This window comes from Coregonus lavaretus (genome assembly GCF_964263955.1).
Source record: "Coregonus lavaretus genome assembly, contig: HAP1_SCAFFOLD_706, whole genome shotgun sequence".
Lineage (NCBI taxonomy): Eukaryota > Metazoa > Chordata > Actinopteri > Salmoniformes > Salmonidae > Coregonus > Coregonus lavaretus.
In genome coordinates, this window is record NW_028164738.1 from 177,579 (window position 1) to 197,879 (window position 20,301).

The following is a 20,301-nucleotide window of genomic DNA, read 5'->3' on the forward strand; positions in this document are numbered from 1 at the left end:
ACACACGGACCCTCCTGTTTCAGCCAGAAGTGGTAGTTAACCTAACACAAGTTGAAAAAGCATAGGAGACAGCTAGACGTAGGGAGAGGGGAAATTCTAGAGTAAACCTCTCTGAGGGAGGTAGTGAGACCGGGGCTGTGATAAAGATAGTGCAAAACTATAGACCTGGAGGAAGTAGTACAGGTGGAAACGGGGTATAGAAATCTTAACCTGTGGTTGGAATGGATTCAGTATACGGCAACAACTATGTCTAAAGAAGACTGTTTTGCCTGTGGGACAGCCAAACCAGGGTTAACAACTACTCCGTTCCCCTTGACAGGCTTTAACTCTCTGTCAGGTTTTTCCTCCATGCAAGCCACCTGGGAATGTGGTGAAAGAGTCTTATGGTAACTTGCACTATCTGTTTCCCCCGATAACAAAGTCATCCCGACCTGGGTTGCCTCAGTTTGAAGTCACAGGGGATTCTAAATTGTTTTTCTAGTCTAATCTCTCCTCTTTGTTGCAGCAAGAGGATTATAGGAGCCAAAACCAGGCCCGTGCTGACATCTGATGGATGTGTGGTGATAACTGATTGTGAACTCACCTACATACGCAAACAATCAAACGTGTCAGAGATTGGTGAGTTGTCACATAGAAAGTAGGACCTCCTCCCGGGATCCTTTGATGAAAGGATATATATTGATGGGATCCACAATCAGATCGCAGCTGGGTTTGAATCAAGTATTTTCTGGTGGTCAAACAATTAATAAAAATGTAGATTGGATAAATTATATTTAATATAACCAGCAAAATATTTATAAACCACACTCGTGATGCAATAAAGGGATTAGCTGAGCAGACAGCGGCAACTAGCTTAATGACATGGCAGAATAGAATAGCTTTAGATATGCTTTTGGCTGAGCGGGACGGGGTTTGTGTTCTGTTTGGATATATGTGTTGTACTTTCATCTCCAACAATATAGCACCGGACGGGCCTGTGACCAAAGCGCTTGAGTGACCATCACCACGCTGGCGAACGAACTGGTTAAGAACTCTGGTATTGATAGCTCCATAAACGATTGGTTTGATAACATATTTGGTAAATGGAAAACTATTGTTGTGACTATTCTGGGTGAAGTTATGGCCTCTATGGGTATACTTGTTCTTTGTGGATGTTGCCTTATTTCCTGGCTGAGTGACTGGTTTGGTGAGTACTCTTCTATGGTGGTTACTGGATTTCTGACCCTAGTAATTGTGTTTTTGCTGTTAATGTGTAGTGCTGCTTGCATCGTCCCTTGTCTCAGGAGGTCAGTGGTAGGAGTGGTGCAGGCGTCAGGTATGATGCTGTTGTTACCGGCCCAGGATGATGCAGGTGACTCTGCTACTGACTCTGAGACCAAGCTGGATGATCCATGTTTTGCCTAGTAAAATACATACACGCATTTATTTTCAGTTCTTGCTCATTTATTACCTTATGTTTTTACTAACCACTGTGATTGTTTATTCTTCCTGATGTGAAGGTAAAGGATTCCTGGGTGGCTGGTAGCCAACTCAGTACATGTTAGGTGTAGGGGAGGAATAGAGGGTTAAAATTATTATTTTTATTTTCTATTAACATTAAATGTTGTGATTTAATTTCCATATCCTGTTATTCTTAAGGGTGATTATACTCTGTTTAGAGTGACACCATAAAAATGTTGGGTTTTATTTTTTGGATCTGTATGTGATGAATAGCTTGGAAGGAATGCATTAATGAGGAGCACTGTACTGATATGGATTGTTTCACATAACAGGCCGATAAGAACACTCTCTCTTTGTTGTCTGTGAAACTGCCCTTGAACATGGGTACATGGAGTACAGTTTTTGGGGGCTCGTCCTTTTGGGTGCTGACTGTTGTACTATTAATAAAAACGTTGATAGAATTAACTGCATACATTAATGTTAAAATTAGGCAATTGGACACAACAAGGTTTTGAGGCGGTGCATGGCCAGTTGGCTGCAACCTCTCTCATGGCTTTCCAAAATCGTATTGCTGTCGACATGCTCCTGGCTGAAAAAGGAGGAGTATGTGCTATGTTTGGTGAACAATGTTGTACCTTTATTCCCAACAATACAGCCACAGATGGCAGTTTGATAATTGCCCTGGAAGGGTTACAAACTCTTAATGGTAAGATGAAGAGCCACTCAGGGGTGGACACTTCAATGTGGGACTCTTGGATGGATGCGTTTGGTAAATATAAAACGCTTGTGTCTTCTATACTTGTATCCATCTCTGTTTTTGCTGCAATTCTAGTGCTTTGTGGATGCTGTTGCATTCCATGCATACGGATGCTGACAACCAGGATTATAACCACCGCTATTGATCCACATCCTGCAGATAACGGTCAGATGTTTCCTTTGCTTGCTATTGACGATGCTGACCAAGGATATCTGGATGATGAATAGCATTTAAGCTTTTTGTCACGTCTCTTGTGAGACGTGAAGAGGGGGAATGTAAAACTTTATCTTCTGATAAAGTTTTCCCTATTTTGCCAAATTGCAGCATTTAAGCTTTATGTCACGTCTCTTGTGAGACGTGAAGAGGGGGAATCAAAACTTTATCTTCTGATAAAGTTTTCCCTATTTTGCCAATTACACTGTTAGCTTGTGTCACGTCTTAAGTTTTCCTTCTCTACTGTTACTTGGTCACGTCTCTGGGGAGACGTGAAGAGAGGGATTTGTCGTGGTAAATATATTATGTTAAAGCTTGGTCTGACTAAAATCTTGTGCATAACCCATCTTGTGTTGGGGCCTTGGGACTTAATACAATGCACAAAGACTTCTATCTTGTCGGCCTTATCAGCAGGTGGCCATGGGCAACACCCATGCCATAGGTCTCTCAGCTCTCCCAAACTCACGAGTTATTGCCCTGAGGACATACACACACCCCCCCCACACACACACACATACACACACACACATACACACACACACATACACACACATACACACACACACATACACACACACACACATACACACACACATACACACACACTTACACACATACACACACACACACACATACACACACATACACACACATACACACACATCATCATTGTTAAGCACACACACACAAAAAACCCCTTCTCTTAGGCTGAAGACAGAGAACCCGACTCAGAGCCAATGAAATGGATATGACCTCGACCAACTCATCAGGACCAATGGGGAGATCAGAACTACTAGAATCAACCTACTTTATTTTATTGTATAAAATGTCAGCACACAATGTTTAGGGGCGCGCTCTCAGATATCTCCCTACGAGGTTGACGAACGGGCCCGTGCACGCTATTTTCAGATATCTTTACCTCTGAATAAACTGCCTTATATTATACAATCATCCACCTTGTCCGAAAGTCTCTACTTGGTCTCCGTTCTCCAGTAAACTTGTGATTATCAACATAACTCGGGAGTATTTGGGGCAGTGTTTGAGTGAGTGTCTATGTGCTCACGCAGGTGCCCGAGAGCTGTGGCTGCACCAAGGGCTAAACTATTGTGTGTTGTCTCTTCGTGTACAGGTATGTCATTTATTTTGTCAGAATTATGTTGTATATCATTTTACTTGTATTGTATAGTGTGTTGTTAGGCACTGAATGTGTGCATGCAGCACCTGTTCTCTTTTGCCTGACCTTCAACTAGCAAGGTGCCCGAGAGCTGTGGCTGCACCAAGAGCTAACATATTGTGTGTTGTCTCTTCGTGTGCAGGTCGAATAAAAATTATCCAACCATCAGAATTCCAGTTGTGGCAGTGTCCTAATTACGTGACCTGCCGACTGGTCAGCTCAAGCCGACCGCCGGAGCTGTGCATGTGGATGAGGTGCACGACCTGCGCATGTGAATTTGTTGATGGTTTACTGTAAGTGAATATATACTGTAAACAGTGAAAGTGAATGTAGCATATTCATTAGATACAGGTATTCGTGCTTATTTGTATGTTTTGGATGAATTTGTTTATAGCATTTATTTTTTTTGGTATTTGAATGCACTAAATTACATTGTATTTTAGTGCTCTGTTGAGCCATGGAAGATTCTCAAATCCATAAGACGTGTTATGCTGGGGATTTTAGTGTGGGTAGAGGGAGGGGTGTCCTTCCATTTACACCAATTGTACAGTCAGCTCCTGGGAGTAGAGCGTTTGCTAGTCCTGAGTTTGCAAGCACTGGGAGGGGTAGGCTGTTTGTTCCACCTGACCAGGGTATCCCACCTCTGTCTTTTGATGTACCATCATCCACAGTGCTCGGTGATAATGGGACGCCTCCGAGTCAGCTTAGTGACCTTATTAAGCAGATTGGTTCAGAGATAGGAGAATCTATCAGAGCGAGTTTACTGCAGCCTGGGGTTTCAAGTCTTTCTCCTGCCCGTCCCCCTCACCAACCCCAGCAGTTTCCCCTGCCTGAGCAGTGTGGGTCAACCTTTATTGATGCGTCCAAGCTGAATCTGGTTGTGAGGTCAGATGTTAGTGCTCCACCTCTTTTTAGGGGTGATGGCTCAGATAAGTACTCTGTCCTGGAGTGGGAGGAGTTAATGGAAGTCTACCTAGAGAAGAGGGGTTACACTGGGTCTGGGAATGTTGGGGAGGTGATGTCTAGGCTCATGGGGAGGGCACGGGATGTGACCAAAGTCTGGAAGCGTAACAACCTTGTTGTCACAGACGTTAAGGCGGTGTTCAGTGTTTTCAAGCAACACTTTGGGGATACTGTCTGCTCAGGTATGCCATTAGCTGATTTCTATTCAATCAAACCATATGCTAATGAGGGTCCAATAGATTTCTGGATTAGGCTTAACAAAGCTGCAGAGGCAGCCGAACAGTACCTTGTGAGTGAGGGCAGGACCTTACCCAATCAGTGCTCAGAGTTGGCAGTCATGTTTGTATGCAACTGTCCTGATAAAGAGTTGGCCCAAGTGTTCAAGAGCAAACCCATTGGTGACTGGACAGCCAGTGAGGTACAGGATCGGTTGGATGAACTGTTAAGGGAACGTAAAGCATGTAGAACACAACTTCCACAGCAGGTGGCTGCCGTTTTTGACTGCCCTCAGGAGGGTCCTGTGAAAATACCTAATGTGTCATCTTTTTCTCAATGTGGCCGTGAACCAGACCAGGCACCATCTGTATCTGAGGGTGGGACATTAAAGAACGTTTTGACTTTGTTAGAGAAGGCTCTGGTCAGCAATACTCAGCAATACTCAGTCTGTGAGTGGCGCAGTGGTCTAAGGCACTGCATCGCAGTGCTAGCTGTGCCACTAGAGATCCTGGTTCAAATCCAGGCTCTGTCGTAGCCGGCCGCGACCGGGAGACCCATGGGCTACAGTTCCGAATGTTTTGTTTCAAGTAAATCTTGAATTTTATGGAGAAAAGTAGACTGTCTACACTGAGAAAAGTACCTGAGAAAAAAGCTCCACATCAGTCAGAGCGCTGTCTGCCAGTTCCTGAATCTCATCAGTGCAAAGTGCAATTGAAGCACAAAAATAGTCTGATGCAGAACTGACAATAAGAACCATTTTAGATCTGCATTTAGAGATTTCTTACACGTTTTATATTTGTTCCTTTCGTGAAAAAGTGGTCCTCTGTAGCTCAGTTGGTAGAGCACGGTGCTTGTAACGGGTTCGATCCCCAGGACCACCCATAAACCATTTTTTTTTTTTATAATGTACGCACGCATGACTGTAAGTCACTTTGGATAAAAGCGTCTGCTAAATGGCATATTATATTATAGAAATGAGGAATTCTGCGTTAACTAGCAAGTTAAACTCAGGGGTCACGTTATCTTAGTACGTTTCTGAATTAATAAGGTGACGGTGCATCTTATTGTGTAAGCTTTCTGCCGTATTTGAGAGGTCAAAGCCCTTTGGATGAGTTCTCTGTACAGCTGCCAACATTTTTAATTTCCTTGCATTTTCTCTCCTCTGTTCTCGGGCCAGTCTGCTCCTCCCCCAGTCTGCTCCTCCCCCAGTCTGCTCCTCCCCCAGTCTGCGCCTCCCCCAGTCTGCGCCTCCCCCAGTCTGCTCCTCCCCCAGTCTGCTCCTCCCCCAGTCTGCTCCTCCCCCAGTCTGCTCCTCCCCCAGTCTGCTCCTCCCCCAGTCTGCTCCTCCCCCAGTCTGCTCCTCCCCCATCTTCTCTCAGTCAGGCCCGTTGCCCTACCGACTCCAGACACAGCGTGTACACATGCTGCATTTTAATTAATTAATTAATTAATTAATTAATATGCCATTTAGCAGACGCTTTTATCCAAAGCGACTTACAGTCATGCGTGCGTACATTTTTGTGTATGGGTGGTCCCGGGGATCGAACCCACTACCTTGGCGTTACAAGCGCCGTGCTCTACCAGCTGAGCTACAGAGGACATCAGAGCAGACAAGCATCAAAACCTTTTCATTCTCTTGTAAATGACCAAACTCACCATAAATGCCATACAGTCCTGAACTAAAACATAAACGCAACATGTAAAGTGTTGGTCCCATGTTTCATGAGCTGAAATAAAAGATCCCAGAAATCTTTCATATGCACAAAAAGCATATTTTCTCAAATGTTGTGCGCACATTTTGACATCCCTTTTAGTGAGCATTTCTCCTTTGCCCAGATAATCCATCCACCTGACAGGTGTGGCATATCATGAAGCTGATTAAACAGCATGATCATTACACAGGTGCACCTTGTGCTGGGGACAATTAAAGGGCACTCTAAAATGTGCAGTTTTGTCACACAACACAATGCCACATGTCTCAAGTTTTGAGGGAGTGTGCAATTGGCATGCTGACTGCAGGAATGTCCACCAGAACTTTTGCCAGAATATTTAATGTTCATTTCATTACCATAAGCCACCTCCAACATTGTTTTAGAGATTTTGGCAGTACGTCCAACCGGCCAGTCTAGGACCTCCACATCCGGCTTCTTCACCTGCGGGATCGTCTGAGACCAGCCACCAGGACAGCTGATTAAACTGGGTTTGCACAACCGAATAATTTCTGCACAAACTGTCAGAAATTGTCTCAGGGAAGCTCATCTGCGTGCTCGTCGTCCTCACCAGGGTCTTGACCTGACTTCAGTGGGCAAATGCTCACCTTCAATGGCCACTGGCACACTGGTGAAGTGTGCTCTTCAGCGATGAATCATGGTTTCAACTGAAACGGGCAGACGGTGTGTATGGCATCTGACATAGAGGGACCAGGTGAATCCAGGTGAAAGCTATGATCTCTTATTGATGTCACTTGTTAAATCCACTTCAGTCAGTGTAGATGAAGGAGAGGAGACCGGAGTCATGCCAGGCGCACCAGTTTGTGTCAAGAACTGCAACGCTGCTGGGTTTTTCATGCTCAGTAGTTTCCTGTGTGTATCAATAATGGTCCACCCCCCAAAGGACATCCAGACAACTTGACACAACTGTGGGAAGCATTGGAGTCAACATGGGCCAGCATCTCTGTGGAACGCTTTCGACACCTTGTAGAGTCCGTGCTCCGATGAATTGAGGCTGTTCTGAGGGCAAAAGGGGGTGCAACTCAATATTAGGAAGGTGTTCTTAATGTTTTGTACTGTCAGTTTATATTTTATGTGTGACCAAAAGAACACTGCATGGCTAAATGCATATAATTGCAGCAAATTAGCTTTAAAACCGCAACATTTTCTCTTTGCTACAGGGCAGAATACAGGGAGCTCAAAGTATTGGGACAGTGACAATTATTTTGTTGTCTTGGCTCTGTACTCCAGCACTTTGGATTTGAAATGATACAATGACTGAGGTTAAAGTACAGACTGTCAGCTTTAATTTGAGGGTATTTTCATCCATATCGGGTTTAGACCGTTTAGAAATTACTGCCCTTTTTACGTTGTCCCCCCATTTTATGGTAAATCATTGTCATTTTGGAGACACTTCTTTTGTAAATCAGAAGAGAATATGTTTTGAAACACTACTACATTAATGTGGATACTACCATGATTACGGATAGTCCTGAATGAATCATGAATAATGATGAGTGAGAAAGTTAGACGCACAAATATCCCACCAAGACATGCTAACCTCTCACCATTACAATAACAGGGGAGGTTAGCGTTTTTGGGGTATGATATTTGTGCGTCTAACTTTCTGACTCATAAGCCCTAGGAAAGGGTTAGAGGTCAGAGGCTGTGGTCAATGCTGTGTTTCTGGTCAGCCCTAGGAAAGGGTTAGAGGCTAGGGTTAGAGGTCAGAGGCTGTGGTCAATGCTGTGTTTCTGGTCAGCCCTAGGAAAGGGTTAGAGGCTAGGGTTATAGGTCAGAGGCTGTGGTCAATGCTGTGTTTCTGGTCAGCCCTAGGAAAGGGTTAGAGGTCAGAGGCTGTGGTCAATGCTGTGTTTCTGGTCAGCCCTAGGAAAGGTTTAGAGGCTAGGGTTAGAGGTCAGAGGCTGTGGTCAATGCTGTGTTTCTGGTCAGCCCTAGGAAAGGGTTAGAGGCTAGGGTTATAGGTCAGAGGCTGTGGTCAATGCTGTGTTTCTGGTCAGCCCTAGGAAAGGGTTAGAGGTCAGAGGCTGTGGTCAATGCTGTGTTTCTGGTCAGCCCTAGGAAAGGGTTAGAGGCTAGGGTTAGAGGTCAGAGGCTGTGGTCAATGCTTTGTTTCTGGTCAGCCCTAGGAAAGGGTTAGAGGCTAGGGTTAGAGGTCAGAGGCTGTGGTCAATGCTGTGTTTCTGGTCAGCCCTAGGAAAGGGTTAGAGGCTAGGGTTAGAGGTCAGAGGCTGTGGTCAATGCTGTGTTTCTGGTCAGCCCTAGGAAAGGGTTAGAGGCTAGGGTTATAGGTCAGAGGCTGTGGTCAATGCTGTTTTTCTGGTCAGCCCTAGGAAAGGGTTAGAGGCTAGGGTTAGAGGTCAGAGGCTGTGGTCAATGCTGTGTTTCTGGTCAGCCCTAGGAAAGGGTTAGAGGCTAGGGTTAGAGGTCAGAGGCTGTGGTCAATGCTGTGTTTCTGGTCAGCCCTAGGAAAGGGTTAGAGGTCAGAGGCTGTGGTCAATGCTGTGTTTCTGGTCAGCCCTAGGAAAGGGTTAGAGGCTAGGGTTATAGGTCAGAGGCTGTGGTCAATGCTGTGTTTCTGGTCAGCCCTAGGAAAGGGTTAGAGGCTAGGGTTAGAGGTCAGAGGCTGTGGTCAATGCTGTGTTTCTGGTCAGCCCTAGGAAAGGGTTAGAGGCTAGGGTTAGAGGTCAGAGGCTGTGGTCAATGCTGTGTTTCTGGTCAGCCCTAGGAAAGGGTTAGAGGCTAGGGTTAGAGGTCAGAGGCTGTGGTCAATGCTGTGTTTCTGGTCAGCCCTAGGAAAGGGTTAGAGGTCAGAGGCTGTGGTCAATGCTGTGTTTCTGGTCAGCCCTAGGAAAGGGTTAGAGGCTAGGGTTAGAGGTCAGAGGCTGTGGTCAATGCTGTGTTTCTGGTCAGCCCTAGGAAAGGGTTAGAGGCTAGGGTTAGAGGTCAGAGGCTGTGGTCAATGCTGTGTTTCTGGTCAGCCCTAGGAAAGGGTTAGAGGCTAGGGTTAGAGGTCAGAGGCTGTGGTCAATGCTGTGTTTCTGGTCAGCCCTAGGAAAGGGTTAGAGGCTAGGGTTAGAGGTCAGAGGCTGTGGTCAATGCTGTGTTTCTGGTCAGCCCTAGGAAAGGGTTAGAGGCTAGGGTTAGAGGTCAGAGGCTGTGGTCAATGCTGTGTTTCTGGTCAGCCCTAGGAAAGGGTTAGAGGCTAGGGTTAGAGGTCAGAGGCTGTGGTCAATGCTGTGTTTCTGGTCAGCCCTAGGAAAGGGTTAGAGGCTAGGGTTAGAGGTCAGAGGCTGTGGTCAATGCTGTGTTTCTGGTCAGCCCTAGGAAAGGGTTAGAGGCTAGGGTTAGAGGTCAGAGGCTGTGGTCAATGCTGTGTTTCTGGTCAGCCCTAGGAAAGGGTTAGAGGCTAGGGTTAGAGGTCAGAGGCTGTGGTCAATGCTGTGTTTCTGGTCAGCCCTAGGAAAGGGTTAGAGGCTAGGGTTAGAGGTCAGAGGCTGTGGTCAATGCTGTGTTTCTGGTCAGCCCTAGGAAAGGGTTAGAGGCTAGGGTTAGAGGTCAGAGGCTGTGGTCAATGCTGTGTTTCTGGTCAGCCCTAGGAAAGGGTTAGAGGCTAGGGTTAGAGGTCAGAGGCTGTGGTCAATGCTGTGTTTCTGGTCAGCCCTAGGAAAGGGTTAGAGGCTAGGGTTAGAGGTCAGAGGCTGTGGTCAATGCTGTGTTTCTGGTCAGCCCTAGGAAAGGGTTAGAGGCTAGGGTTAGAGGTCAGAGGCTGTGGTCAATGCTGTGTTTCTGGTCAGCCCTAGGAAAGGGTTAGAGGCTAGGGTTAGAGGTCAGAGGCTGTGGTCAATGCTGTGTTTCTGGTCAGCCCTAGGAAAGGGTTAGAGGCTAGGGTTAGAGGTCAGAGGCTGTGGTCAATGCTGTGTTTCTGGTCAGCCCTAGGAAAGGGTTAGAGGCTAGGGTTAGAGGTCAGAGGCTGTGGTCAATGCTGTGTTTCTGGTCAGCCCTAGGAAAGGGTTAGAGGCTAGGGTTATAGGTCAGAGGCTGTGGTCAATGCTGTGTTTCTGGTCAGCCCTAGGAAAGGGTTAGAGGCTAGGGTTATAGGTCAGAGGCTGTGGTCAATGCTGTGTTTCTGGTCAGCCCTAGGAAAGGGTTAGAGGCTAGGATTAGAGGTCAGAGGCTGTGGTCAATGCTGTGTTTCTGGTCAGCCCTAGGAAAGGGTTAGAGGCTAGGGTTAGAGGTCAGAGGCTGTGGTCAATGCTGTGTTTCTGGTCAGCCCTAGGAAAGGGTTAGAGGCTAGGGTTAGAGGTCAGAGGCTGTGGTCAATGCTGTGTTTCTGGTCAGCCCTAGGAAAGGGTTAGAGGCTAGGGTTAGAGGTCAGAGGCTGTGGTCAATGCTGTGTTTCTGGTCAGCCCTAGGAAAGGGTTAGAGGCTAGGGTTAGAGGTCAGAGGCTGTGGTCAATGCTGTGTTTCTGGTCAGCCCTAGGAAAGGGTTAGAGGCTAGGGTTAGAGGTCAGAGGCTGTGGTCAATGCTGTGTTTCTGGTCAGCCCTAGGAAAGGGTTAGAGGCTAGGGTTAGAGGTCAGAGGCTGTGGTCAATGCTGTGTTTCTGGTCAGCCCTAGGAAAGGGTTAGAGGCTAGGGTTATAGGTCAGAGGCTGTGGTCAATGCTGTTTTTCTGGTCAGCCCTAGGAAAGGGTTAGAGGCTAGGGTTAGAGGTCAGAGGCTGTGGTCAATGCTGTGTTTCTGGTCAGCCCTAGGAAAGGGTTAGAGGCTAGGGTTAGAGGTCAGAGGCTGTGGTCAATGCTGTGTTTCTGGTCAGCCCTAGGAAAGGGTTAGAGGTCAGAGGCTGTGGTCAATGCTGTGTTTCTGGTCAGCCCTAGGAAAGGGTTAGAGGCTAGGGTTATAGGTCAGAGGCTGTGGTCAATGCTGTGTTTCTGGTCAGCCCTAGGAAAGGGTTAGAGGCTAGGGTTAGAGGTCAGAGGCTGTGGTCAATGCTGTGTTTCTGGTCAGCCCTAGGAAAGGGTTAGAGGCTAGGGTTAGAGGTCAGAGGCTGTGGTCAATGCTGTGTTTCTGGTCAGCCCTAGGAAAGGGTTAGAGGCTAGGGTTAGAGGTCAGAGGCTGTGGTCAATGCTGTGTTTCTGGTCAGCCCTAGGAAAGGGTTAGAGGCTAGGGTTAGAGGTCAGAGGCTGTGGTCAATGCTGTGTTTCTGGTCAGCCCTAGGAAAGGGTTAGAGGCTAGGGTTAGAGGTCAGAGGCTGTGGTCAATGCTGTGTTTCTGGTCAGCCCTAGGAAAGGGTTAGAGGTCAGAGGCTGTGGTCAATGCTGTGTTTCTGGTCAGCCCTAGGAAAGGGTTAGAGGCTAGGGTTAGAGGTCAGAGGCTGTGGTCAATGCTGTGTTTCTGGTCAGCCCTAGGAAAGGGTTAGAGGCTAGGGTTAGAGGTCAGAGGCTGTGGTCAATGCTGTGTTTCTGGTCAGCCCTAGGAAAGGGTTAGAGGCTAGGGTTATAGGTCAGAGGGTTAAAGCCCTGTTTCTGTTCAGTCCTAGGAAAGCCCTGGCGTCTCCAGTGAGAGAACCTCCTCTCACCGAGCTGGAGGATGACTTCCTGATCCTGGAGGATTATGAGCCTCCCTGGTTCTCCCTTCGCTGGAAGTTTGACCCCATCAGGACCACAGCCAAACCACGACCAAAGCAGCAGAACCAATCACACAGTAGTGACAATGCCTCAGCAGACACACTCACCAAGGCTACAGCCAATCAGAGATCAGGAGGGACAGACAGACCTCGGACAACTAAAGAGAAGAAGGGAAAGAATCCTACAACCAGGAAGGAGAGGGACTCTAGTCCCCAGGGGGTAGGACCTCAGGGTGATGGGCCTGTTAATCATGTTGACCTCGAGGCAGACCACATAGAACAAGACAAGAAGAAAGTCAACAACCTGTTATCTGAACCAACGACAGCAGGTGACCTGGAACAAGAGGCACCAGGAGGAGGGGCCAAGCCTAAACCTAGCCACACCAAAACAGAAAAGAAAGTTCCCAGAATCTCTAAATCCAAAGCTGGTATCCAAGGTGACAAGGTGAACCCCAAGACGAGCCGAGGACGAGGCCGGCAGTCTGGGAAGACCAGGAGACTGTCAGGTCGAGCTGGGGAGGAGCCCGTCACCATGGAGGAGGAGAGTGAAGCGGCTGCAGACCAATCATCAGCTGAAGACCAGGCGGCAGACCAGGATGTTTCTCCAGGTAATATCCCCTGACAGCTGACATCACACATCATGATGGTTTTTCTGACTACAACGTTCATCACAAGTTCAAGTTGTATCATGCCATTTGTAGGTATAGGAATATGTTTTGTAAGAGCTCTCAACAAATAAAAAAATATATAAAAAACATTCACAAAACAATCAATGGGAAAAAATGTAGTTTACATAAAAGGCTAGATGTAATGTTGTCTTTCCTCCACAGTTCTACAGTTGGCACCAACAGGACAGAGACGAGTCATCTCTAAGGTTCCAGCCAATTGTAAGGCCCAGGAGGTCTGCCCCGCCCCTACTGGTGAGGCTGACTCCTCCCAGTTAGCAGGGAAGAGGAAGAGGACCAAGCCTGGTCCCTGGTGGCTCATCAGTCCTGTCAACACACAGCTCACAGAGACAGACAACAAGTCCAAACAGAATAACAAGACAACTACATCTAAACCAGCAAGACATTCCTCTGTGGAGTCAGGGCAGGAGGACGGGCCATCAAAACCCTTGTTTAATCAGAACGCAAAGAAGAAACCCTCGTCCAATCAGTCAGCAGCAAATAAACCCTCGTCCAATCAGACCACAGAGAAGAAACCGTGGTCCAATCAGACTGCAGAGCAGAAAGCAGAGAAGCCCAAGAAGGGCAGACCTAAGAAGCAGACGATAGCCAGTACAGAGGAGCCAGCGAGGCCTGAAGGTCAGAGAGAAGAGGAACAGGAGGCCATGCCCAGCCCTCTCAGACAGCATACACTCACCTCAAGTAAGGCTTCATATTAACGCCATCCATTTTCCTTCAAGGGAATATAGTTCACTCATAAATCAAGCTTAGTAATATACAAAATATGTACTGTCATCTCAAACAGCTGTTATTGAAATATGTGGTGATTTGTGTTCTGCTTGTGTCTCTTCTCAGGTGAGAAGGTGTTTGACTGGCTCTACAACCGCACTCCCAAGTGTAAACCCCAGAGTGATGCCACACCCACTAACATTACCCCCCACTCTGCTACCGTTACCCCCAGCAGGCAGCAGCACCAGGCCAGGGAGGCTCCAGAGAAACGCAGGAGGAGGAAAGCTCCAGTGAACTGGTGGGAGACCAACAACCCCCCAGAGAATGCTGGCCGCACCTTTTCCTTCCCTCAACAACCCCAGCCTTACCCCAAAACACCTTCACCCCATCAACCCCAGCCTAACCCAAAAACACGCAAGGTGGTGAGAAGTAAGTCCAAGCCCAGACCAGTCCGGACCAGGCCTGCTAAGTCCCTGCGACCTCCTCAGAACGGCAACACAGCCTCCTCACCTCGACCTGGAGCAGTTCAGACCCTGGTGAAGAGGAAGGACCTCTCCACTCCCAAGACGGTCAAGCGCTCTCTGGCCACCTTTGGCGCCATCTTCTCCTCGGGCAGAGAAGCGCTCCCGGTGGCCACTGTTAGAAGCACGTTGCAGACTTCAGGGAGGAAAGCCCTATTCCCTGAAGAGCAGTCAGCCCAGAGTCCCAGCGTCAGCCTCAGCACTGGTCCAGCTAAGGACCCCTCCCAGGACCCAGCCAGTGACAGGAGCTCCAGCCTTGTGGATCTGAGTGCCAATACTGTCTACATAGAGCCTGTTGGAAAGCTGGGGAAAAAGACCAGACGCCAAGACTTCTCCCAAAGCAACAACCGACTCTCAGACAACACGTAAGTACACTCCTAAACACTGTTACTTCTGACTGTTGCTTCTCAACACTTACTTCTGTTTGTTGCTTCTCAAAACCTTTACATCTAAATGTTCCTTCTAAACACTGTTACTTCTGACTGTTGCTTCTCTTTTCAACACTGTTACTTCTGACTAGGCGATATATCAAATGAATTTGATTAATTAGAATGTGCGTTTTTGAGCGATATTCCAAATGCCTGCATCGCATGAATCATGGTTTAGTTTTTAGTTTTTATCAGCTTTTTCTCATTGTTTTTTTCTGGTCTCTTTTGCTCAGAGATCTGTATACTGACGAGATGCACGTCTCCTCCCTAACAATGGGAGTCGTCATCCAAGAGGTGGGAAGGCAGGCAAAAAGAATAGGTCCAAAATAAGCCCATATAAACACATTACCCTTATTTTTGGACAGATTCTAGCGCTTCGCCTCTTCCTCTATGGTTTACACACCAAGCCCCTCCCCCTGCCTCTCACGCCAACAAAGTTGTGATATCACATCTTCCTCTCTGACGAGCGGTTTCAACTCGCTATTTGCATTTTGAGGTTTGGTCCAACAGAATCGGTCATATGGACACAAACACATTGAGACATTTTACTATAATAGAGAAGTTACGTTTTTTAACGATACGCTTTTTATGTCTCAACTCCTCAAATTGCGCACAGAGCAGACACGACTAAAACCAGAGTATCAATGAACATTGATTCTGGAAAATTAATGCTCAGTTTGTCGCGCGCGGCATTGTGGTACCACGTACCGTTAGCAGCATTTTAGCCAAAGACTGTTATCCTAGCTGTCTAGTCTGTTTATAAATGTGCATAAGCATAAAACAATTATATAAGGAATTGGCAACTCGTTCTCATTCTGAGAAATAAGGTAGGCCACTTGATTTCAACATCTGAACAAAGTGGACAGGCTAGCATGCTGTTCAAACAGTTGGAGACAGACAGAAGGGTGTGGTCGTAACAATTCAACTGTTGAACCTTGTTAGCAAGCAAATACATCCAGGTAAAGATTAGCTGGCTATTCACTAGCACGTGGGCTTGAGAGATTGTTCTCTAGCCTCTAATGCCTGCTACAAGAAGTTAGTCATTATTAGTTAATGTGTTTATTCATGGTTCAAGTTACATTTGTAACAAAAAAGGGCATTTTCATAAACTGACTTGAAAGACAGAAAGCGGCACAGGTCCTAATCCAGGCACTTGTCATCTCCCGTCTGGATTACTGCAACTCGCTGTTGGCTGGCCTCCCTGCCTGTGCCATTAAACCCCTACAACTCATCCAGAATGCCGCAGCCCGTCTGGTGTTCAACCTTCCCATGTTCTCTCACGTCACCCCGCTCCTCCGCACACTCCACTGGCTTCCAGTTGAAGCTCGCATCTGCTACAAGACCATGGTGCTTGCCTACGGAGCTGTGAGGGGAACGGCACCTCCGTACCTTCAGGCTCTGATCAGTCCCTACACCCAAACGAGGGCACTGCGTTCATCCACCTCTGGCCTGCTGGCCCCCCTACCTCTGCGGAAGCACAGTTCCCGCTCAGCCCAGTCAAAGCTGTTCGCTGCTCTGGCACCCCAATGGTGGAACAAGCTCCCTCACGATGCCAGAACAGCGGAGTCACTCACCACCTTCCAGAGACACTTGAAACCCCACCTCTTTAAGGAATACCTGGGATAGGATAAAGAAATCTTTATACTAAAGTTTTACACGCTTCAGCAGTCGGCGGTCCCGTTCTGTGAGCTTGTGTGGCCTACCACTTCATGGCTGAGCTGTTGTTGCTCCTAGACCTCTTCACAATAACAGCACTGACAGTTGACCGGGGCAGCTCTAGCAGGGCGAACTGACTTGTTGGAAAGGTGTCATCCTATGACGGTGCCACGTTGAAACTCGCTGAGCTCTTCATTAAGGACATTCTACTGCCAATGTTTGTCTATGGAGATTGCATGGCTGTGTGCTCGATTTAATACAACAAATTTACCAACTTTTTAGTTTTGTCCTCACTCATCTTTTTTCGTTAAACTTTTTCACCCCGGACGTTTATCCCGAGACAGAAGAGTCATTTTCCTGTGCGTTTTAGCTGCCAACTTTACGTTATTTTCCTTTTTTCCATCGCAACTTTTTTCCCTTATTCAACTTTTTCACTCCGGACGCTTTATCTGGACATGGTTCATCAACATCTTCAACAGCCGAAGCTAAGTAGTAACATTAACATGATGTCTTCAAATTGCAGTCGCTGTACTCATAATATACAGGAGAATTCTCGCCTTACGGCGAGAATAGCTGTGCTACAAGCCCAGCTTCAGACGCAATCGTTAGGCAAGAGTAATATCAGTGTAGGAAAGGAAGAAACAGCGTCTGTGCCACCAGTAAGTACAGACAGTAACGTTAGTATAAATCCCCCCGCACAGTCCCCGCAGCCGGACAACTTTCTCATGGCTTCTGGAGGGAAATACTGTTGGAATGCTCAACCGGTGTCGCTCATTCAGCCGACAGAAACCTTCAACCGGTTTTCCCCATTATGTAGCGAGTCGGAGTCTGAGTCTGAGTCTTCTCTAGTCTCTACTCCTCCCGTTACGGGGTCTGAGACTCCGAAGGCTCCCACCATTAGCTCTGACAAATTGAAAACCCTAGTCATTGGCGACTCCATTACCCGCAGTATTAGACTTAAAACGAATCACCCAGCGATCATACACTGTTTACCAGGGGGCAGGGCTACCGACGTTAAGGCTAATCTAAAGATGGTGCTGGCTAAAGCTAAAACTGGCGAGTGTAGAGAGTATAGAGATATTGTTATCCACGTCGGCACCAACGATGTTAGGATGAAACAGTCAGAGGTCACCAAGTGCAACATAGCTTCAGCGTGTAAATCAGCTAGAAAGATGTGTCGGCATCGAGTAATTGTCTCTGGCCCCCTCCCAGTTAGGGGAAGTGACGAGCTCTACAGCAGAGTCTCAGCACTCAATCGCTGGTTGAAAACTGTTTTCTGCCCCTCCCAAAAGATAACATTTGTGGATAATTGGCCCTCTTTCTGGGACTCACCCACAAACAGGATCAAGCCTGACCTGCTGAGGAGTGACGGACTCCATCCTAGCTGGAGGGGTGCTCTCCTCTTATCTACCAACATAGATAGGGCTCTAACTCCTCTAGCCCCACAGTGAAATAGGGTGCAGGCCAGGCAGCAGGCTGTTAGCCAACCTGCCAGCTTAGTGGAGTCTGCCAATAGCATAGTCAGTGTAGTCAGCTCAGCCATACCCATTGAGACTGTGTCTGTGCCTCGACCTAGGTTGGGCAAAACTAAACATGGTGGTGTTCACCCTAGCAATCTTATTAGGATAAAGACCTCCTCCATTCCTGCCATTATTGAAAGAGATCGTGATACCTCACATCTCAAAATAGGGTTACTTAATGTTAGATCCCTCACTTCAAAGGCAGTCATAGTCAATGAACTAATCACTGATCATAATCTTGATGTGATTGGCCTGACTGAAACATGGCTTAAGCCTGATGAATTTGCTGTGTTAAATGAGGCCTCACCTCCTGGTTACACTAGTGACCATATTCCCCGTGCATCCCGCAAAGGCGGAGGTGTTGCTAACATTTACGATAGCAAATTTCAATTTACAAAAAAAAAAATGACGTTTTCATCTTTCGAGCTTCTAGTCATGAAATCTATGCAGCCTACTCAATCACTTTTTATAGCTACTGTTTACAGGCCTCCTGGGCCATATACAGCGTTCCTCTCTGAGTTTCCTGAATTCCTATCAGACCTTGTAGTCATAGCAGATCATATTCTAATTTTTGGTGATTTTAATATTCACATGGAGAAGTCCACAGACCCACTCCAAAAGTATTTCGGAGCCATTATCGACTCAGTGGGTTTTGTCCAACATGTCTCTGGACCTACTCACTGCCACAGTCATACTCTGGACCTAGTTTTGTCCCATGGAATAAATATTGTAGATCTTAATGTTTTTCCACAAAATCCTGGACTATCGGACCACCATTTTATTACGTTTGCAATCGCAACAAATAATCTGCTCAGACCCCAACCAAGGAGCATCAAAAGTCGTGCTATAAATTCTCAGACAACACAAAAATTCATTGATGCCCTTCCAGACTCCTTCTGCCTACCCAAGGACGTCAGAGGACAAAAATCAGTTAACCACTTAACTGAGGAACTCAATTTAACCTTGCGCAATACCCTAGATGCAGTTGCACCCCTAAAAACGAAAAACATTTGTCATAAGAAACTAGCTCCCTGGTATACAGAAAATACCCGAGCTTTGAAGCAAGCTTCCAGGAAATTGGAACGGAAATGGCGCCACACCAAACTGGAAGTCTTCCGACTAGCTTGGAAAGACAGTACCGTGCAGTACCGAAGAGCCCTCACTGCTGCTCGATCATCCTACTTTTCCAAATTAATCGAGGAAAATAAGAACAATCCAAAATTTCTTTTTGATACTGTTGCAAAGCTAACTAAAAAGCAGCATTCCCCAAGAGAGGATGGTTTTCACTTCAGCAGTGATAAATTCATGAACTTCTTTGAGGAAAAGATCATGACCATTAGAAAGCAAATTACGGACTCCTCTTTGAATCTGCGTATTCCTCCAGGGCTTAGCTGTCCTGGATCTGCACAGCTCTGCGAGGGCCTGGGATCGGGAGAGACACTTAAGTGTTTTAGTACTATATCTCTTGACACAATGATGAAAATAATCATGGCCTCTAAACCTTCAAGCTGCATACTGGATCCTATTCCTACTAAACTGCTGAAGGAGCTGCTTCCTGTGCTTGGCCCTCCTATGTTGAACATAATAAACAGCTCTCTATCCACCGGATGTGTACCAAACTCACTAAAAGTGGCAGTGATAAAGCCTCTCTTGAAAAAGCCAAACCTTGACCCGGAAAATATAAAAAACTATCGGCCTATATCGAATCTTCCATTCCTCTCAAAAATTTTAGAAAAAGCTGTTGCGCAGCAACTCACTGCCTTTCTGAAGACAAACAATGTATACGAAATGCTTCAGTCTGGTTTTAGACCCCATCATAGCACTGAGACTGCACTTGTGAAGGTGGTAAATGACCTTTTAATGGCGTCAGACCGAGGCTCTGCATCTGTCCTCGTGCTACTAGACCTTAGTGCTGCCTTTGACACCATCGATCACCACATTCTTTTGGAGAGACTGGAAACCCAAATTGGTCTACACGGACAAGTTCTGGCCTGGTTTAGATCCTACCTGTCGGAAAGATATCAGTTTGTCTCTGTGAATGGTCTGTCCTCCGACAAATCAACTGTACATTTCGGTGTTCCTCAAGGTTCCGTTTTAGGACCACTATTGTTTTCACTATATATTTTACCTCTTGGGGATGTTATTCGAAAACATAATGTTAACTTTCACTGCTATGCGGATGACACACAGCTGTACATTTCAATGAAGCATGGTGAAGCCCCAAAATTGCCCTCGCTAGAAGCCTGTGTTTCAGACATAAGGAAGTGGATGGCTGAAAACTTTTTACTTTTAAACTCGGACAAAACAGAGATGCTTGTTCTAGGTCCCAAGAAACAAAGAGATCTTCTGTTAAATCTGACAATTCATCTTGATGGTTGTAAAGTCGTCTCAAATAAAACTGTGAAGGACCTAGGCGTTACTCTTGACCCTGATCTCTCTTTTGACGAACATATCAAGACTGTTTCAAGGACAGCTTTTTTCCATCTACGTAACATTGCAAAAATCAGAAATTTTCTGTCCAAAAATGATGCAGAAAAATTAATCCATGCATTTGTTACTTCTAGATTAGACTACTGCAATGCTCTATTTTCCGGCTACCCGGATAAAGCACTAAATAAACTTCAGTTAGTGCTAAATACGGCTGCTAGAATCCTGACTAGAA

The 20,301-nt window shown here is 46.6% G+C and overlaps 1 protein-coding gene across 1 annotated transcript in view; it reads left to right on the top strand.

The window, feature by feature from the left end:
* Window positions 1-20,301, top strand: part of LOC311116690 (uncharacterized protein) — a gene marked incomplete at its 5' end in the record, with an annotated part of 85,372 nt that overhangs the window by 52,532 nt on the left and 12,539 nt on the right. The window contains 3 exons of the mRNA XM_084191737.1: window positions 11,927-12,728; window positions 12,951-13,487; window positions 13,641-14,400. Coding sequence (XP_084047863.1) covers window positions 11,927-12,728; window positions 12,951-13,487; window positions 13,641-14,400 — 2,099 coding nt within the window. The remainder of the gene's footprint in view (window positions 1-11,926; window positions 12,729-12,950; window positions 13,488-13,640; window positions 14,401-20,301) is intronic.